The sequence below is a fragment of the Thamnophis elegans genome, chromosome 5 (assembly GCF_009769535.1).
Source record: "Thamnophis elegans isolate rThaEle1 chromosome 5, rThaEle1.pri, whole genome shotgun sequence".
Taxonomy (NCBI): domain Eukaryota; kingdom Metazoa; phylum Chordata; class Lepidosauria; order Squamata; family Colubridae; genus Thamnophis; species Thamnophis elegans.
The window spans coordinates 24,261,086-24,280,542 of record NC_045545.1 but is presented as its reverse complement, the minus strand read 5'-3'; the positions used below and the strand labels follow the sequence as shown (position 1 = coordinate 24,280,542).

Here is a 19,457-nt window from a genome sequence, read left to right as displayed (position 1 = left end):
CTCGCAGCGGCTCATTGCTGTCATGTGACGAATCATGACCTTTTCCCCCCTCATGGAGCTGGGGTGGGCATGGCCTGCATGTGACACATCCAGCCCACGGGCCACCAGTTTGACACTTCTGCACTAAGTCATAAGTTAAAGACTACCTGTACTTTGTTCTTAATTTCTTCATAGTTACAGTAAGGTCTCAATTCCCCAATACTTTGCATATTGTTTCTTCAAAGGCTAAATAGGTTTATTACATAAAACCAGAGAAATATTTCCTTACTCATTTGCCTATCTCCATAGCTGATGGCTTCTGCAAGAGGACTCCATCCCTGAGCATTTTTCACTTTTACAGGAGCATTGTGGGCCAAAAGCAAGTGAGCACATTCTGTAATAAATTACATTAGATAAAACAATATAATATTAAGTTTCCATTAACAAATCACAGAAATAAAAATAACCAATTTCTTGTAATAGAGCTATGTGTTAAATTAATGGAGGATACTATTTGCTTCTGAATCATTCTGAGTTACTGTTTTGGTACAAGCTATACAAAGATACTATGTGGATTTCCCATCACAGTGGGCTGAATCAAAAGAAATTAGCTATGCTTTGGTTCCAACAGAATCAAAGCTTTTGTCCTGAGTAACTCGGTTGGAATGTACTAATCTGGACTTCCTCCTGGGAATCCAGACTACTACATTCCATCGTATCAACTTTTTCCATTGATTCCAACAGGGCAAACGGCAGTTTCTTCTTAACTCAATTCAATAACTCTACCACCAGGAAGATTAAATCTGATTGGAAGACTTTCTGATAAGGTCAACAGTATGAAAACAAAAAGTTCAGAATTTCTTCTTTACAAGTTACCACGCTCGCCTTGAAGGGATGGATTATAATTACATAAGATGAAGTAAAGAAGGTTGGGCGGGGGGAGGGAATTGTCTTCACTCCATAATCTAATAATGGAAATGTCTGATGAATAAAATAACTTTTAATCAATAGTCAGTAACTGAATACAATTCTTTCGACGTAATGTGTGATCCAGAGACCAGCTATAGAATAAGATACCTTATTTGAAGCAGTTGTTGAACTGACATATGAAAAAGTCTAGAACCTGTAATAGTGTAGCGAACATAGCATAATTTTAGAAATTATTGCAAAATCAGCAAGGAAGTCAAATCAATTTAAAAGAGATTTCATTCTCAATTTATGTCCCAAGATTAAAAGAGAATGGGATCAACAGGCATGAATAGAGGGATTGAACCTAATGTCTGTAAAGTACAGTCACTCTGAGTTTGTAGAATTGTTTAATACTAATATCTTGATTTTAAAGGCCAGCAAAACATAATAAATAACACATTTATAGTTATACACAATTTAAAAGAATATCTTTATCTTAATCAACTTAAAATAGTTTCCTTTTATCCTATATTGCTTTTCTAATTAAATATGAAAGAATGCTAGAAATTCTTAACTAGATCAAGCAATTTTAATCTGTAATGAAGAATATGGGAGAGAATGTGAAGGAGTAGTGCAACACTGTATTTAAAAAAAACAACTTTAGAAGCCTTTTGTTTTCAAAAAAGATGCAAGAAACATGGAGGTTACCCAATACTTCAATGCTTGTAATATACAGTTTAATAAGTTCCATGCAGTATGTCACAAAAAAATTTAAGAAGCCAAAAATGACCTAATGTAGGACCAATTTAATAAGCTTCAAATATTTTATGAAAAATTCAGTATGGGCAACATAATTAAATGGACACTTATCAAGCTAATCAAAACATCAGCAAAAGAATTGCCATGAAACTATAAAAGTACCCACTGAATGCTTGGTTTAAATTCTCTGCACAGAGAAGTCTACTAAAAATATGAAAATTAATTTATTTACCTGCTTATACAAAATTATATATATCTGCACAGTAATTTTAAGTAAAGTTATAGTAGTCTTAATTTTTATTTTCTTCTTTCAATAAATCAGTAGATCTAAAGCACATGTAATCTTCAATTATAGAATAATCGGCCACATAGAATAAATTTGAAAATGTTTAATTAAGTATCAGTGATTTCCATAAACTCGAATTAAGCATAACAAAGTTGAAGCCAAGTGGATTTAGTTTAGATAAAAGTGAATGGCATGACTGAATTATAATTTTCAGCAGAAATGCCTTTATTATAAAATCTGAAGGTGGCTGGTATTGCCAACTATGTTTCTAATAATAGGATCACACATCTGAAATATGCCAAAATTGAGAAGTATTGCCTTAGAGAGTATCCAAATGTGAATAGCTTTTATTTTTCAGTCATAGTTCTCATTCATACATAAACAAATTCATTCAGAGATGTTCATCCACCTCTGAACATCCAGATTCTCTGGATAGATTATGGTTTTTAAAGGACGGAATATTTCTAAAACATTTCAACAATTTTTTTTAATAAAAAAAGAACAATAAAATATTTCCCAGCCATAAAGCTATTAATTAACATAACAAGGCAGCATTGCACTTTATCAGGAGGGTCCTTTGAGCGGAATGAACATACTCAAGACACATAGCTGCTACTTCTTTTCCCTAATAGAAAATAACTGACAGAAAAGGAAGATGTTCACTTTCACTATTCTTCTGTTACTTACTCACTGCCCATAGCTATTTTTTTAAATTTTTAAACATACTGTATTTTTCAGAGTATAAGACCCACCTTTTCCCTGCTAAAACAGGGTGAAAATTTATGTGTGTCTTATACACTGAATGTAGCCTCACCCACCCACCTACTAGCCCCAACCCTTTGGCATCTGCCTCCCAGCAATTTACCTTCTTGCAGCAAACAGGGGCTTGGGAAGGCTGCAATAAGCTATAGTAATCTCTGCAGCCTGAAACAGCTGATGATCAGGAGAAATTGAAAGAAATTGAAACTTGCTGTTTGCTCCATGTGGCAAATTGCTGGCAGGCAGAGGCAGATTTTTTTTTCTTGTACTAATCAGGCTGTTTGCTGCAAGGAGGAAAGTCAATAACTATAAATGCCTATAGAATGTTCAAATTATTAGACTTATTTTTTAAAGACTGCTTTATTATTGTTCTAGACAGCTTAACAAAATGAAGAAGCTTTTTAAAATAAACGCTTGATCTGAAGAGGCCCAGTGCTATTGTATCTTCTTTTAAATAGCAGAGAATAACTATACTTCCAGAAAGCACATCAATTTTAAAAGCATCTGTACAAGTATAGTCTGAAATGTAACACTACAAAGTTTACATTATCTGTACTGTTTGCTATTTGTTGGAAGGAGGCAAATTGCTGGGAGGCAGAGGCAGATATTTTTCCCTTGTTATCCTCCCCAAAAGCTAGGTGCGTCTTATACTTTGGAGCATCTTATACTCTGAAAAATATGGTAGTTGAGAGTAGAAAAACAATAGACAGCAATTCTTTTGTTGTTCATTTTAGCACAGTTTTCAAGCAAATTCAAAATATGCTAAGCTTTAGCAGCTAAGGAAAGAAAAATCTGGTCTCTGGAGGTTAACTGGTACATAATACATTATCATAAATAATATATATATATATATATGCATATATTTACCTTTATTCCCCAGCATTACAGCAAGATGTAAAGGAGTATTCCCTATAAAGAAAAAAAAATAAAGTTAAATTAACTGAAATATTACTCAGTGCAGTTAAATAACCTGCTACCAGTAATTATCCTAATTTTATTTAGAGGATATGTAACAAGCCATTATTTTTAATTTGATACAAGTAAACAGAATTAATAAAACAATATATCCATGTATTATTTATGTATTATTTTTATAGTTAGGAATTTACAAGAGAAAATCTTGTAAAATGAGGGAGGAGAGTTGCTGGAAGAAGGTGGCACAGTACTGCAGGCTACTTCAGCTGACTGCTAGCTGCAGTTCAAATCTCACCATCCTTCCGAGGTGGGTAAAATGAGGACCCAGATTGTTGGGGGCAATATGCTGAGTCTGTAAACCACTTAGAGGGCTGAAAAAGTACTATGAAGGGATATATAAGTCTAAGTGTTAAGAAAGAAGACACAAATCTGGCCTAAACCTTAAATTGAGGTCTGAAAGTCTCTAGTGTTATCACATAGATGTAAGTCACAATTCAATCTCCCTCCAAAACGATGTATTTATTCATTCAATCAATCCAGATTTACAAACTAGGCACAATAAAAAAATCTGAAATTAAGCTATAGCTTGCTACACAAACCTCCATGGAACAAAGAAATGTTTTAAATAAAGTGAAAACAAAAAAAGTGTAAAAAGTGCTTGACTTAGGACTGTAATGGAGCCTGGCATTTCTGTCATAAGTCAAGATACCCACTCGACTGGATCCAATTTAACTTTTTTGCAGCAGCTGTTAAGTAAACATCACAACTGTTAAGCAAATTCGTTTATTTCTATGTCTTTATTTTTCCAAAAACCAGCTAAAACGGCTGGAAACCAGCAAAAAACCAGATGATGATTCGGTAAGTCATGGTCATGTGGTTGCAGAACATTGGAATGGGCTATAAATATGAACTGTATGCCAAGCACCTGAAATGTGGTCCTATAACCATGGGGGTATGTGCAGCTATCAAAATTCCAGAACTGGGTCGTAAGCAACTTTTGTGAGATCAGACACAACTTTGAACATTCCTGAAGCAATGGGTTGTTAAGCAAGAACTATGCATAACAATTAAAAATTACATGGAAAGATATGCTGTTTTCTGTAGTTGTGATTCAAGAGCAAAGAATTTGATATGCATCTAGCAATTAGGTTCAAGAGAAAATCAACATTGGTTTTTATGACTGAGGGGGGGAGGGAAAGAAAGGAAAAAAGGAAGAAAAACTGAAAAATCACAGGGGGGGGTCATAAAACTAAGCAACACGTGTATCACAACTGGAACAGTAATATACACAAAATAAGTCAACAATATAATTTTTGATGCAGTTAGCAGACTTGTACCTTTCTGAGTTATGTAACAAAATGGTATATAGAAAGTTGGAAACTGATTAAATGGCAGTAATACAATCTTTGTTAAACTATACTAAGCTATTACCATTACTAGCTGGAGTCAAATCTGATAAATTGGAGGTATTTCCAATACTTTATATCACACAAAGTAGATTTTTATTCATACAAAGTTCATTGCCTTATATTCTTCCTTCTCAATACTCCTTTTGCTCCATCTATCATATCTAATCAAGTGATGAACTCTCTTTGCACTATTACTTGTAAAGATATACTGTACCAAACCATGCCTGTGGCTACAGGAAGACCTGTTTTAATATATGAACAAGCCTGCCATCAGATTATAAAGGTTGCATTTTAATTGGAGAATTCAGCAACTCAGAAGTAAACTCTTACCTACTTTGTTGAAATACAATAAACACTGAAGACAAACCTGGAGAAAAATATCTCCAGTACCTTTAAAAAATATACTGAAATTGTTAAATGCAAGAATTATATTTTTAGTACGGACACTCAGCATGTGGAAAATTCATGCAAAGTGAAGGTATATTCCTATAATGTTATAATCCTTTTTGCTACAGGTTTATAAATTTATAGCATGAATTTAAGCCTGCAATTTTAAAGTACTTATTATTACAAGGCTGTATAACAGCATCTCTTTCCAGATTTAATTATGTTTTGTTTACCCCAAAAAGGAAGATATACAAGTAATTTAGCATATTAAAATATGCTTCAAGTTGGCAACCTTGATTATTTCAGAAAGTATTAATATACATGATGTTAAGCATGCATTAAGTACTGGGCTTACATGCCACTAAAAATTTCTAATGAAATTTTCAGATGCAAAGTTCTGTGCATGAACTAAAAGAAAACAGTATAGTGTTTCCTCTAATGCAGGGGTGTCAAACTCAAGACCCAGGGGCCAGATCCAGTCCGCAGGGTGCTTAGATCTGGCCCACAGAGCCACCCTGGAAACAGCGAAGGACCAGGCCACAGAACCTCTGCCAGCGAAAATGGAGCTCGCAAGAACTGCACCTGTACCTGAGCTTTTTGCTGGCAGAGGGTTGCAGGAGGTCATTGCAGCGGAAAATAGGCTCGGGAGCCCGTTTTCACTGGAAGAGTGCTCAGGCCACACAGGTGCTCCCAACACGAGTGATGGTGAGCTGGCCATGCCCACCCCAGCCCCCGAGATAAAACAGAACCCTGATGCGGCTCTCAATGAAATCGAGTTTGACACCCCTGCTCTAATGTATCATTGCCTTGGCTTTGTATTGCACACATCACAATCATACAAAACACAAATGTAATGCTTTAAAAGTCTTAAAAAGTGGTGACAATTCTATTCTTGTTCATATCTGTATTGCAAAGTCACATTTAAAATAAGGCATGAGAAGGAATAATTGCTTTATCCCTTGAATACTGGCTGATGAAACTTCTGATAGCCAACTTGGTGTAATGGTTAGAGCACCAGGCTAGAAACCAGGACATTGTGAGTTCTGACCATGCCTTGGACACAAAGCCAGCTGGATGACGTTGGGCCTATCAGTCTTTCCACAGGCCCTAGGAAGGAGGCAATGGCAAACCACTTCCAAAAACGTTTGTCAAGAAAACTGAAAGGGGTTGTCCAGGCCAGTGCCTTCCCCAGGCTCCTGGGCCCAATTCCATGGAGATAAGTTTTTCCATGGACCGAAGGGGGCATGGTTTTGCATGTTGCCTGCGTCCTGTAGATGAGGCTTTGTTTGTTTGCAAAGCCTGGTTTCTGGCATGCTGCAGCCTGGTGCCACTCCACAGACTGGGGTTTGGGGACCCCTGGTCTAGGCAGTTGCCAGAAGTCAACCAGAAAAATTACTGATAACCTTAAAACCTAGAGTATTTTGACCCTGGTGAGGTTTGAACACATAGGAGACAATTCAGATTTCTTTACCAAGTGGTAGAAAACTGTGGCCTTCCAATTATTTCCTAAATTATAACTCTCAGCATTCTTCAGTATATTATTCATGCTGCCCTGAGCTGTTAAGAATTGTAATTTAGCAAGTTGGGAGTGTTAAAGGTTGTCTACTCTCACCCACAAATGTTATAGGTAATTAAAAATGTCTATCAGGTACAGAACATACTAGAGATATGTAATTTGGAATATAACATATACTTCTTCAAATAAATTTAATTTAGGGTTATGGAAGGTGGTCAGAAGAGGATCTATGAGCCACGTGCCATATAATACCTATTCCTTCCTAATTTGCAGTCTCTGCTTAAAACCTGTGGGATGGTTTATGAGTTATACGGATAATCTTTGAGTCATAATGGTAATTGAGAATGGTATTTCTATTGCTAAGCAATATAGCTGTAAAATGCAATGTCACATGACTATATTGTTTAGTGACGGCACTCTCCGTTGTCATTAATCAAATACCAAATTCCACCCAAGCACCCACATCAATCTGAGGTATTCTCGCTTGGTTCCTCTCAGCCCTGAGCCTCAATTCTTCCAAGGTAAGGAAGAATGCCTTGCTTTCAACTTCCCACAACTCCCCATCTCTGCCCTTTTGGCTGCCCAGCACTCTTACCTGTGGGACAGCAAGCATGGAACCATGTGATTTTGGGCTGCTTGCCAGTCTGCAGTTGAGGGGCTTCTTAGCATGCCACAGCTCTAGGGCTGTAAGAAGCCCCTGAGCCACAACACAGTGTGAAGCTGCAGCCAACCCTGGAAGCTGCAGCCATCCCAGCAGTGCAGCCTGGTGCGAAGCTGCAGCTGTGCACACAGAAACACAGTAGAACAGTGCAAAACTGCAGGCGAATTTGGGAGGGTCAGTTTATCCCAGTAATGCAACACAAAGCCACAGCCATTTTGAGAAGAGCCTCAGGTGTCCCAGCTGCACAACTGCCCTTGCCTTTCTGAACTCCAAAGCTCCTGCCTTGTGCTTTGCTGCTCCAGTTGACCTTTGCTGTTTTCTTGCCCCTGCTGCTGCTGAGGCTGCCCACCTGATCCTTTGCAAGACACCTGCTGGCCATGTGGGACAATCTTTCCCAGGTCTCTCAAGGAAAATGTTGTGTACAACCTTAATTTAATTAGGTGCTAAGAGGTTCAATGTATATTTATCTATATTCTAAAAAAAATTCTTTTGAATCTGAATCTGAGCAAAACTTATCAGCAGCCTAACTGAAGGATAGTTTATAGAAAGTAGTCTGCAAGTATTAGTATATATGAGCAAACCCCATATTCATTTGCTCTGATGTTACTTGGTTGGCTAATGAAATGTCTGCAAGCAAGCAAAGTCAAAGAACACATGTCACAGTTCAACGCTAAGCTACACATATTGTCTACTATTAGGTTAATATTAATCTTTATAGAATCAACTTATTTTTAATGCTTCTTATTAAAAATGAAGCATGGTTCTTAAGACAGCATCACTATCTGAAAAAGTAGCTAACATAGCGATTCACCAGAGATGAAAAAGAAAGGTGGTATCACTATGCTGGAAAAACATAACAAAAAGTAACACTAACACATATCTGGAGTAAGGTTTTCTTTTTTTCCAGAAGGGTTGCATTCCTATTCTCTTACAAGAAGGGCAGCATTTCCTATGAACAGGTTACATATTGCTAACACAAGTATTTGTTATGAATTTATTTATGGTTAGTATTTAGGAAAGCAGCTGGCAAGTCTCCCATTTACTCAGATACACTTCATTTTAACACTAGGCAGCAATGAATTACAAAGGATATTTGTACTAATGGAGAAAAACTGTACAAAGAAACTTGCAAAGTTACCCTTATAATGATCAGTTGTCCTTGGTGCTTTGCCAGCTTGATCTTGCAGACATTTCACTACCCAAACTAGGTAACATCATCACCCCTCATCTCAACCCTGAACTACAAATATTCTCCTTTAAGATCAGTAAAAAAAACGTATTGTAGAAGAGAATGATAAAGGCTTAGTTATTAAACCTACATTTCTGGTTAGTACATTCTCTTTGGACTTGAGACATTTAGTTATTTAAACCAATGATTAGGTAATTAATTGATTTCCATTAACAGAATATAACTTACATAAATGTAAAGAGTTAGGAGTCTAGAAGGGAGGGGGAAACATCATAAAATGATATTTTCTTTTTAAAGGAGAAAAATACTCCATCAATGTTGTTGTGTGCAAATTGGGATTTTTCAACAGGAATTTTACTTCTTCAAAAGTCACAGTCACAAACATATTTTTGTCAGAAACAATCCTTTCAATTAATCACATTTTCAACATTTAAAATAGCCCATAATCGGGTCATAATCCGAAACATTACACAGGAACAACCTGAATTAAAGATTAGGTTCCTAAAAAGGTTCTGTTTGGAAATTCTTAAGATCAAAATTCAGCAGCATACTTTTCAAAGTACTAGCTCCCCATCTGAAAAAAGTGGAAAGCTTGTGGGCAAAATAACAGGAAGGGTGTGGGAGCATTTGCAGGGCTTGGAAGGAATTAGTTATATTTGATTATTCAGGACAGTAGAGAAGGTGGTTGTAACTCGAGGGGTGCTGCCAAATAAAGTAAGGGCAGACGCCTGGTTTCTCCTGGAGGTGGAGAACTGAATATTAGGGACAGGCAAAATTCCTACCAGCAAGGTTACCAACAAACCAGGGGAATCAAAGGGTACGACTGAGCCCTCTTCCCCAAAGCCACGGGGCGTATGAAGAAGGCCTTCAAGGGGGAAACGGAGCAGAGAAGAGCGAGGATGGCCCCTTACCGTGATTATCCTTGAGGCCGATGATGCCCTGCGTGCGGATGAGCGCCGACAACCTCCTCACATCCCCCTTGAAGACGCACTCGTGCACGGGGAACTGAGCGCTGGGGGCCTTGATGGGCTCGGGGGTGGAGGAGGCGAGGGAAGAGCCCCCGCCGGATCCTCCTTTCAGCGGCAGCCGGTGATGGTTGCTGAAGATGCGGTGGGTCGAGCCGCGGCCGCCTTTGCCGCTTCCCGCCCGGGCGCTTGTGAAAGCGCCTCCCCCAGGCGCGGCCGCCGCTTCCTCCTCGCCGGGCCCCAGCAGGTCCCCGTCCTCCTTGTTGGGCTTGTGATCCTTGCGCAGCGAGCGCAGCTTCTCTCCGGTCATCGCCAGCGGCGGCCCCGGGCGTTGGGGGGCCACGATGGGAAGACACGGCGCTGCAAAAGCTGCGGAGGGCTCGGGGCGCTCAGAGCCGCGGCGGCGAATCCCGTCCCGTCGGCATTCCCCCAGCCGGGGACACTCCGCGAGCGGAGAACCTCTGAATCCAGCCGAGCGGTGTCGCCTCCTCCTCCTCCGCTCGCCGCTCCGCTCTCACCAGCTCGACCGCGCTGCCATCTTGTCGGAGGGAATCTCGCGAGAGCCGGAGCGCTCGGACGAGCGAGATCACAAAAGGTATCGCGAGACGACGGTTACCCCTAGAGATGAGTGGCGGGGAGGAATTCCGGCGCGAGAAACTGTCGGTGACGTGAGCAACGGTCGGGGAACGCCTGTCGCCTGGGCGGAGCTGGAAAGCGCGGGAACTTCGCCGAGCGGATTCTTCGCCCTGCTGTTGAACGAAGAACTGCCGTGGAAAAGCCGCGTTCGGCCGGAAAAAAAAGGAGCGTTGGAGTTACAGGCCCCGTGCGCTGTTTCCAAATAGCAAATTGGGCATCTCAAACGAATGAATACAGAGCATCGGAGCGGATTCGCTGTTGGGAGTCCCCGCGTGGAGCTGCAACAGGAGAGGCGGACTGAAAACAAAACTCAGAAGAATCGGGTCTACTAGTAGTCAAGGTACGAACAATTCCCCCTCCCCCGTTCCTTAAAAAAATAAATAAATGCCGTAAATAACGAAACTTTCTTGCTCTTGAGTCATTCCTAAGACTCCCTGGGCTGATCCCTACAATCATTTAACCAAGATACCACAAGTGGTTTGTCGTTCCTTGCGGCTTAGAAAAAGTGATATAAGTGAACGGATACCTGTTTTTTGTTTTCTTTTGTTTTGAGTTTGGCGAACAGGCTCCGAAATGGCCAGGCTACAATCCCTTGCTTGCTGCAATCTAGCTTTGAATGCAGGCTAGTCTGGCGTCTCAAAAAACGGGTGGGGGTTTCTGATCTTGTTTTTTCGTTGCCAGATTGTTTAACTTTCTTTAACGTTTACTTGATGCAGAATGGGAAGGGTCTGCATACTGATATTGATGTAGTTTATATACCGTAGGTCAAATCATGTTGGGGTTTTCTTTTGTACTGTAGGAAGTTAGCGCCCATCCCTCTCCTAGAAAAATAGGAAATATTAACAGGGCAGAATATTTCCCCTAAAAAGAGAAGTAGAAACTAAGAGAGGCAAAAGCTCACTGTCCCTCTCCCACCTTCGTTAATGGGCCATTAAAGCCTGGGCCAGACTAATCTACATAACAAACATTATCCCATTTCATTGCACCACCCACCATGTTTCAACCAAACTTAGCACACAGACAACCTACAAAGCTAGCTATGACCTCTGACAGCAACCAATCAGGATACTCTTCCTGTGTCCCGGGAAGTTCAGGGCATAAAACCCAGGGAATTTCAGCATCTTTTCCCTTTTCACCCAGGAACTCCAAGGCATGTGATCCTGTCCACTATTAAACTATTTTTCCAAACAGCCTCCATGTTTCCAGTGTATTTTCCCCTACTTGGAACTGAACCTAGAAGGACATTTCTTCCAATGCTACTTGATCAGTACCAGCATATTTTTGTGATATTTTTTGTCTTGTCCCAACTGTTGGCTTATCTTTTACAATTTTTCCTTTTTCTTTTGATTCTAATTATTGCCTACTCTTTATGCTATAATTTTCTCTGATCATTGTAGTAATACGTTGTAAAACTTTGTATTCTTTAGTACATGTTCTTACTTGATTATTGATGCATACACCTTTCAATATGTTTTTGTACAATATCTTGCAATCTTTGATAAAGGCTATTAATGTCCAAAAATAAATATTATAATATATTAAAATAAAACATTTTTAACTTAATGTTTTAACATTTTGACTCCCAGAATAAGCACTTGGTCTTATTTTCGGGAGGTCTTATTATTTTTGAGATGCAGGAGGCGGCGAGCATGGTCACCTCATGGCTGCTGCTGTGTTGCAATATTTTTTGGGAGGGCTTATTTTCAGGGAAACGGTGCGTTATAAAACTTTGCATTCTTTATTGTATGTCCTTGCTTCGTTAACAACGCATAAACTTTTCAATAAGTTCTTGTACAATTTTTTTTTTTTTTTGCAGTAGCCCTTAAAAGGATGAAAAGGCAACAGAGTTTGGCAGATTTTTTCAATAAGAAACCAAAATTGGAATCAATTGTATCAGAATTGGCCTTGGATGGTACAAAACGGTCACAAGCACAACCACAACCACTCCAACCTGAAGAAAGCAGCACATCAATTATCGAAGTAAAAAACGATAACTCCAAAATTAAAGAGATACAACAAGCTTCTCCAAAGAAAAAAATGAAAGAAATTTTTTCATCAGAAAACATTGGTAAAGAGAACTTAAAACAATATTTTTTTGTCTTGTCCCAATTGTTGGCTTACTTTTTACAATTCTTTCTTCTGCCTATTCTTTATTCTATAATTTCCGCTGGTGATTGTAATACCGTGTATCCCAGAAAATAAGATAGGGCCTTATTTTCTTTTGACTCCTGGAAAAAGCGCTTGGTCTTATTTTCGGGGAAGTCTTATTATTTTTGAGATGCAGGAGGCGGCAAGCATGGTCACCTCATGGCTGCTGCTGTGTTGCAATATTTTTGGAAAGGGCTTATTTTCAGGGAAAGGGTGCGTTATAAAACTTTGCATTCTTTATTACATGTCCTTGCTTGGTTATCAATGCATAAACTTTTCAATAAGTTTTTGTACAATATCTTGTAATCTTTGATAAAGGGTATTAAATGTCCATAAATGAATATTATATTAAAACATTTTATTTATTTATTTATTTTTGCAGTGGCCCTTAAAAGGATAAAGAGGCAACAGAATTTGACAGATTTTTTCAATAAGAAACCAAAATTTGAATCAGTTGTATCAGAATTGGTCTTGGATGGTACAAAACAGTCACAAGCACAACCACTCCAACCTGAAGAAAGCATCACATCAATTATTGAAGTAAATGATAACTCCAAAATTAAAGAGATACAACAAGCTTCTCCAAGGAAAAAAATGAAAGAACATTTTTCATCAGAAGCTCATAACATTTGTAAACAGAACTTAAAACAATGTGAGCAGGAGTCAATGACCAAAGGAAAGATGAATGGAAAATATTTATGTACTAGTAAAGTATTTAATACAGTTTACAGCCTAGCAAAAAAATGTAAGTCGTTTTCAGACATACAAAAAGAGATAGAAGTGCAAATTAAAAATGGATTAGATATGGGAATTGGGTTACAGTCACGTAAAACTGTTGTGAAAATAGTTGATTTCATTGCAAAGGCAATTAAAAAAGAAATATTTACTAAAATTGTTGAAAATAATCTGAATATTTCTTTGATTATTGACAAAGTCTCTACAATATCTTCCAAACCAGTTATTATAGTTTTCTTAAAAGTTGAGGATTCAGTTACATCGCCAACAATTTTCGTTGAGCTAATTGAATTGGAAAAACAAGATGCAGACACAATATGTTCTGCAGTTATGGAAAGTTTAAATAATGTTGGGCTTGCTAAGAACTACCTAGAAAAAAATTTAATAGGATTTTGCTCTGATGGTACCTGCGGTCTGCTTGGGATAAAATCTGGAGTGACCACTAGGATAGAAAAAGAGTTTCCAAACATCATAATATGGCATGGTTTAAACCATCGCCTCCATCTTGGTTTAGATGATTTAATGAAAGAAATAAAGCTAGTAAATAATTTTAAAATATTTATTGATAAGATACATACTATTTTTCATCAATCCAATAAAGACCAAATTGAACCTACCAAAATATCTGAACAACTTGGAGTTGAACTTATAAAGATTGGTAGAGTTTTGGAACCATGGGCTGCCTGTACTTTAAGATCAATCCTAGCTGTGTGGCACGCTTTTCCAGTGTTAGAGGACTATTTTTATTCAAATGAAAAGTACTTGGGTATGTCTTGAGAATATATATGTTATAACTGATTTGGCTTTGATGATTGATATTTTAAATGAAATTTCTTTTCTCTCAAATGCACTGCAAGCAAGAGATATAGACATAATAAAAGCTGAAAAACTCATGATAAGATCTATTAAAGCATTTCAAGTGCTTGGAAAGGAAATGGGTGCATACGAAAAAAAAGTTGATGAATTAATTACTTCAGAAACCTTCAAAAATATAAAATTTGTAAAAAATCAGCAATTTGTCAGACTTCCTCGGGAAATACTTTTAGAAAACATCGTAATGAATTTGGAAAAAATACTAATGGATTGCGAATATTTAAACGCAAGTTGTAACCAGTTTAAAGACAGTAATATATTACAAATTCTCAAGTTTTTGGACCCAGATTATTGGAATACTGAAGAAGTAGGTGTTCCATGGTATGACGGTGAATGCCAATTGTACAACTTTAATGACATTTTTAATCACAAAATTGATATTAATGATTATCGAGATTTTGTGGAAAGAGAGTTAAATATTTCCTGGAGGCGTACAATTCCGGAAAGTGTTCAAAGAGCTAAAAATATTATCAGAACAATTGTTGTAAGTTCAGCAGAGGTGGAAAGCATTTTTTCAAAGATCAACATAATATGTTCAGGGAAGAGAAGTTGCCTAACTGTTTCTAACATATCAAACATGATGACTATTAGTCTAATCGGCCGACCTCCAAAGGAATGGGATCCTACTCCTACAGTGAAAAGATGGTTAAGGAAGAATCACAGAGCCAATAATGCTCGGATAAGAGCAAAGAAAATTGCAAGCTAGGACGCCAATCAAGAAGCAATATGGAAATAACTCACATCACAGTTTTATTGTTTTTTGTTGGGTATTGTTTAAGATTATTTCATTAATATTTTAAAAGTCTTATAATCTAGTTTGTGTACCTCTAATTGTTTTATTTAAGTATTAAATGCTTGAAATAATAAACTATCTTTTGGTATATGTTTTTTTAATACTTGAAACGGTCATTAGGGCAGAAACTATTTGAATCCCACCACTGCAGGTAGCCATCAACATGACTACCAGAATTATAGTTGTAAGTCATGCTGGTTGTTAAGTTGATCATCATGTGGATCATGCATAATTTTACAGCCTTTGTTTTGGTGGTTGTAAGCAAATGCCACGGTCATTAAGCAAACTCATTGCACTAGGTTGTCTTTTGACAACAGCCAGAAGTAAATGTTGGTATGTAGTCTATGTATTAGACCCCCAATGTAAAAAAAAAATCATATAAAAATGATTAAATGTCTAAAATATGTCTCTCTAACTCTTAAGGCTTTTTCACCCAAGCTTTTGGAAGATGACGGGTGCCCATTTCTTTTCTGCCCCCCCCCCTCTTTTTCCTGGCTATCGTTCTTCATTTGTCTTATGCCCTTTTTTACTTTTTGTATTGGTTTTTTTTAATGTTTAATCGTCGTAAACCACCCAGAATTGCTGGTAATTTAGCAACATATAAATTTAATGCAATGTATTATGGTTTGATGTGGTCAGCCAGATGTTCGGGTTTGGCATTTTTAAACACCTATCCACTATTATTACTGGATTTGGCATTTTAGTCCACTTATGAGTTCTTCCTAAGAACCTGTGATAGGCAGGTGTTGCTTAATAATTCATTCTGAAATAAATCCAGCAAAAATTAGAGTACAACATTCATGTCCTATTATAATATTGAGTTCAAATAAGATGAAATCTTCAGTTTCCTGATTATACAAACTGCAGAATAGCTGGGATTGTTGCTGGTTGATACATACACTAGACTAGAATATGAGTCAGCCAATGTAGAGACATTCACATCAGAATAGTCAGACTTAAAACTCAACCTTCCTTGCCTCATAATTTATTTTATGAGACATACAATATTTTTGAGCATGCATGTGCCCAAAACTCCTGAGGAAAGATTTAATTCAACGTATAATTTCCCACATAATTTTCTCTTCCTGTTAAACTAGTGTATGACAGCAAATAGATGCAATAACTGGGTCTGCTTTATATTTCTTTTGCTAAGTAACAGCCCACCAGAGCATATACAGTGGGATAGTACCTAAATTAAGAATTAAAATTTTAGGATTATTCCAAGAAGCCTTAAATGAAATCTCATTTACACACGGGTATGAAAACCTTTGCTGGTTTCCTATTTGGTTGGCAACCCTACAGAACTGTCACTCATTCAGAACAGCAGATTTTATTTTTTTAAAAAACCACAATACAAAGAGGATAATAAGTGCCAAAAACATTTATATTTGTAATTGCAACAACTCATTTCAACAGTAGTAGAACTTTTTTATTTTTGATCTTCGAGATAAAAAGTGTTTAGTAACCCATTGCTAAATGCCTCCTTTCAACACTTGAGTTACATACATACATACATACATAGTTTTATACTATTTTTTTTTTAATGTAGAAACCTATATTTTTATGTCTGTTGCTTTTATATTTGTAGTTTTTATCCGATGGGTGTGTGCTGTGCTGTCGCTTTTGGTGAGACAGGCAGCTTTATGAAGTTGATAACTAACAAATATGTAAATTCTAGTTATCTGATAAAGCTATGCAATAATATGGATTTGAAGGAAACCTGCATGTATCACCTAAAACATGTCTGTCTTTCCATGGCAGCTATGCAATTTTAGGGAAACTGATACTTATAAAAGCTTTAGGTTGTTCACTGAAGTTCTGGTGATTTTTAAAATATGAAGTAATTATGTTCATCTTCTGCTAATTCCTGGAATCTATGCATTTTAAGATGCCAAGTATAGAATTAAAAATATCATTCACTCCAATAGAGGCTCAGCTTGGGCTCGGGGTTAGAGAGTAACTCGTAAATGATCTTTTCTTGATACCAAATCTCTGTTGCCAGAATATGATTCTCTTTGTCTTAGGATCCATCAAATATGATAGTCTCCGTAAGGTACATTAAAATTCCTGACATAAGGCAGTTTTGTGTTATAAATCAGTTCTAAATCTTTCTCTTAAGAAACTCCCTTCAGCTCAATAATAATTAAAAAAATAAAGGCTCCCAGAAATTGGAAAAGAACTCTACTTTCTTTGCTGCAAATCAAGCTCCTATCGTTTTTCTATTGACAAACATCTTTTCTTGCAATATGAAACTAGCTATAGCCTTTGACCATTCATGTTCTTTATAGAAGTCTATTCCAGATTGCTAAGACATTTTTTTCAAATGCCTGTTTGAAGCCTCCTTTCCATACCAACTATACCCAAACAACCACAGGTGTTTTAGGCCTACTTCAAGTAGGCAACTAACCTGCCAAGTTTAAGAGTACAACTGTGCTCTCTCAGAGGTTATTTAATACACAATTAAAATGTCCTCCATTATTTATGGACTGGATCCTGATTGAGATAATGGCATTTTTTACTGTTGCTTCCTGCATTTTTGAAATCTAAAGAAGAAAATCAAGCTTGGCTCGTACCAGACAATTTTTCAGTGGCTGTTGCCAAGGTCTGGAGTTAATAATTAATTTTGCTGTGACTGATCCAAGGAACTACCTTTTGGAAAATACTATCACAAACTATCCTGAGACAATTTTTTTCAATAATTCCAATTTGAATCTGACCCATTATATCTTTATCATTGTGGCTTTATTAATAAAGCAATTCAGATAGTCCTCGAATTACACAGTTCATTTAGTGACCATTCAAAGTTGCAAAGGCATTGAAAAAAGTGACAGGATCGTTTTTCACTCTTACAACCATTGCAGCATCTCCATGATCACATGATCAAAATTCAGATGCTTGGCAACTGACTCATATTTATGATGGCTTGTAGGGTCCTGGAGTCATGCGATCACCTTGTGCAACCTTCTGACAAGCAAAGTCAATGGAAAAGCCAGACACTTAACGTTACTAACTTAATAACTGCAGTTATTCACTTAATATTTGTGTCAAGAAAGGTCACAAAATGGGACAAAATTCCCTTAACAAATGTCTCAATTAGCAACAGAAATTTTGGGGCTCAATTGTGGTCTACCTGTAGATGTGTACACGAAAGACAGTCTCATTGATCTAATGAAGTTTACTTCCAAAGAAACAGATACAATTAATTGTAACCCACTTTAAGATCAGTGGTTGAAAACCTAATTATAAATTTGACTCATCATCATCTCAAACCAGATCTTTAAAACTAATATTGTAGTACAATCCTAGAATGTATATCAGCTCAGAAACCCCACTCATTTCAGTGAAATGTACTAGGTATGCATAATATTTCAGCCTACCTTGGCAGTTGTTTTATACATGTCTGAGTTTAATCATATGTGATAGAGTGGAGGGGAGTGTTGGTCACTATCTTTTGGCCCAAACGCATGCATAGAATAGTAATGGCTGCACTACTTGTGATCCTAAAGAGGCTTCACAGGGTTTCTAGTAAAATTAATTCTTTATAATGGTTTTGTACAACTCCAGGCATATGCAAACTAATGTGAACAAATGTTTCATTGAAATTAATAGAACTTAAGCATCACTAAGTGATAACCCCCATTACATGTTCTTCTATTACTTTTATTTCTGTGCCTTTAGCAGCATATAATATTCCTGAAGAAAAGTAACATGCAGATTTCTACAGATCGATCTGCCTTTAAAAGCAGGAGAAAAGGGCAAGATTTGATTTTTAGTTGGTAAATTTGTTCCTAAGTAGACAACAATACATTTATTAAGTGGGTGGAATGTGACACACTATTTCTTTTAGATTATTAGATCTGTAAATGAATATCTAAAAGAGATGTGAATAGAGAACTTCAATGTTTGACATACATATGCAAGTTTCTAAAATCTTTTTATGGGTCAATGTTCTTCTATTCTGTTAAATGCAAATCGTGGTTCAAGGTCTAGTAGAATATTTGGTGACCTTAAAGTCAAATTACATAAGGCAAATCCCATCCTGTTGTGCAATATGAAGAAACTGCCAACTACAGATGAAGGACATTGTTACTGTGCCAAATTGTGAGAAAACTATCACATTTTGCAACTGGGATCTGGAGAAGAAAAAGTGGTACCACTTTCAATTCTCATTCTTCGATTGGACAATAATTACGTAATAGATACACACTATCTCCACAGGATACGATCTTAAGTTATCTCTTGTGAATTGGAATGTCCATATTTGCCATTATATTGAAACAAATTTTAAAAATCATAGTAATCAATACATGTTCAAAGCAATCACAATTTGTAGAAGGGATATCAAGTTATTTTATAAAGAGCAACATTTACAAATCATTGTTGCCAATGGTCATTTATTTTTGATATAAAATAAGAGTAATATTCCCTGACCCACGTAAGGACCAAAACAAATATAAACCTTAAGCTACAATTTTTCTATCACATCACATTACAGGTCAAACTGTATGGCTGTTTAAGAATTTATTTGCACAAATGTC

At 37.0% G+C, this 19,457-nt stretch overlaps 2 protein-coding genes across 3 annotated transcripts in view; one reads left to right on the top strand and one right to left on the bottom strand.

Annotated features, from left to right (window-relative positions):
* The window catches only part of ANKRD13C (ankyrin repeat domain 13C), a 28,813-nt gene extending 18,519 nt beyond the window's left edge, over nucleotides 1-10,294 (bottom strand). For both annotated transcript variants that reach the window (XM_032217635.1, XM_032217636.1), the window contains exons 1-3: nucleotides 9,681-10,294; nucleotides 3,560-3,601; nucleotides 269-373 (exon numbers count right to left, since the gene is read on the bottom strand). In XM_032217635.1, the coding sequence (XP_032073526.1) occupies nucleotides 269-373; nucleotides 3,560-3,601; nucleotides 9,681-10,044 (511 nt within the window). In that variant the 5' untranslated portion in view covers nucleotides 10,045-10,294. The remainder of the gene's footprint in view (nucleotides 1-268; nucleotides 374-3,559; nucleotides 3,602-9,680) is intronic.
* Nucleotides 10,295-10,447: 153 nt separating this feature from the next.
* On the top strand, nucleotides 10,448-15,007 carry LOC116509324 (E3 SUMO-protein ligase KIAA1586-like). Its single transcript, XM_032218451.1, has 3 exons — nucleotides 10,448-10,710; nucleotides 12,187-12,438; nucleotides 12,901-15,007. Exons 2-3 carry the CDS (start codon nucleotides 12,201-12,203, stop codon nucleotides 14,028-14,030), a joined length of 1,368 nt encoding a protein of 455 aa, XP_032074342.1. The 5' UTR covers nucleotides 10,448-10,710; nucleotides 12,187-12,200; the 3' UTR covers nucleotides 14,031-15,007.
* Nucleotides 15,008-19,457: the final 4,450 nt, after the last annotated feature.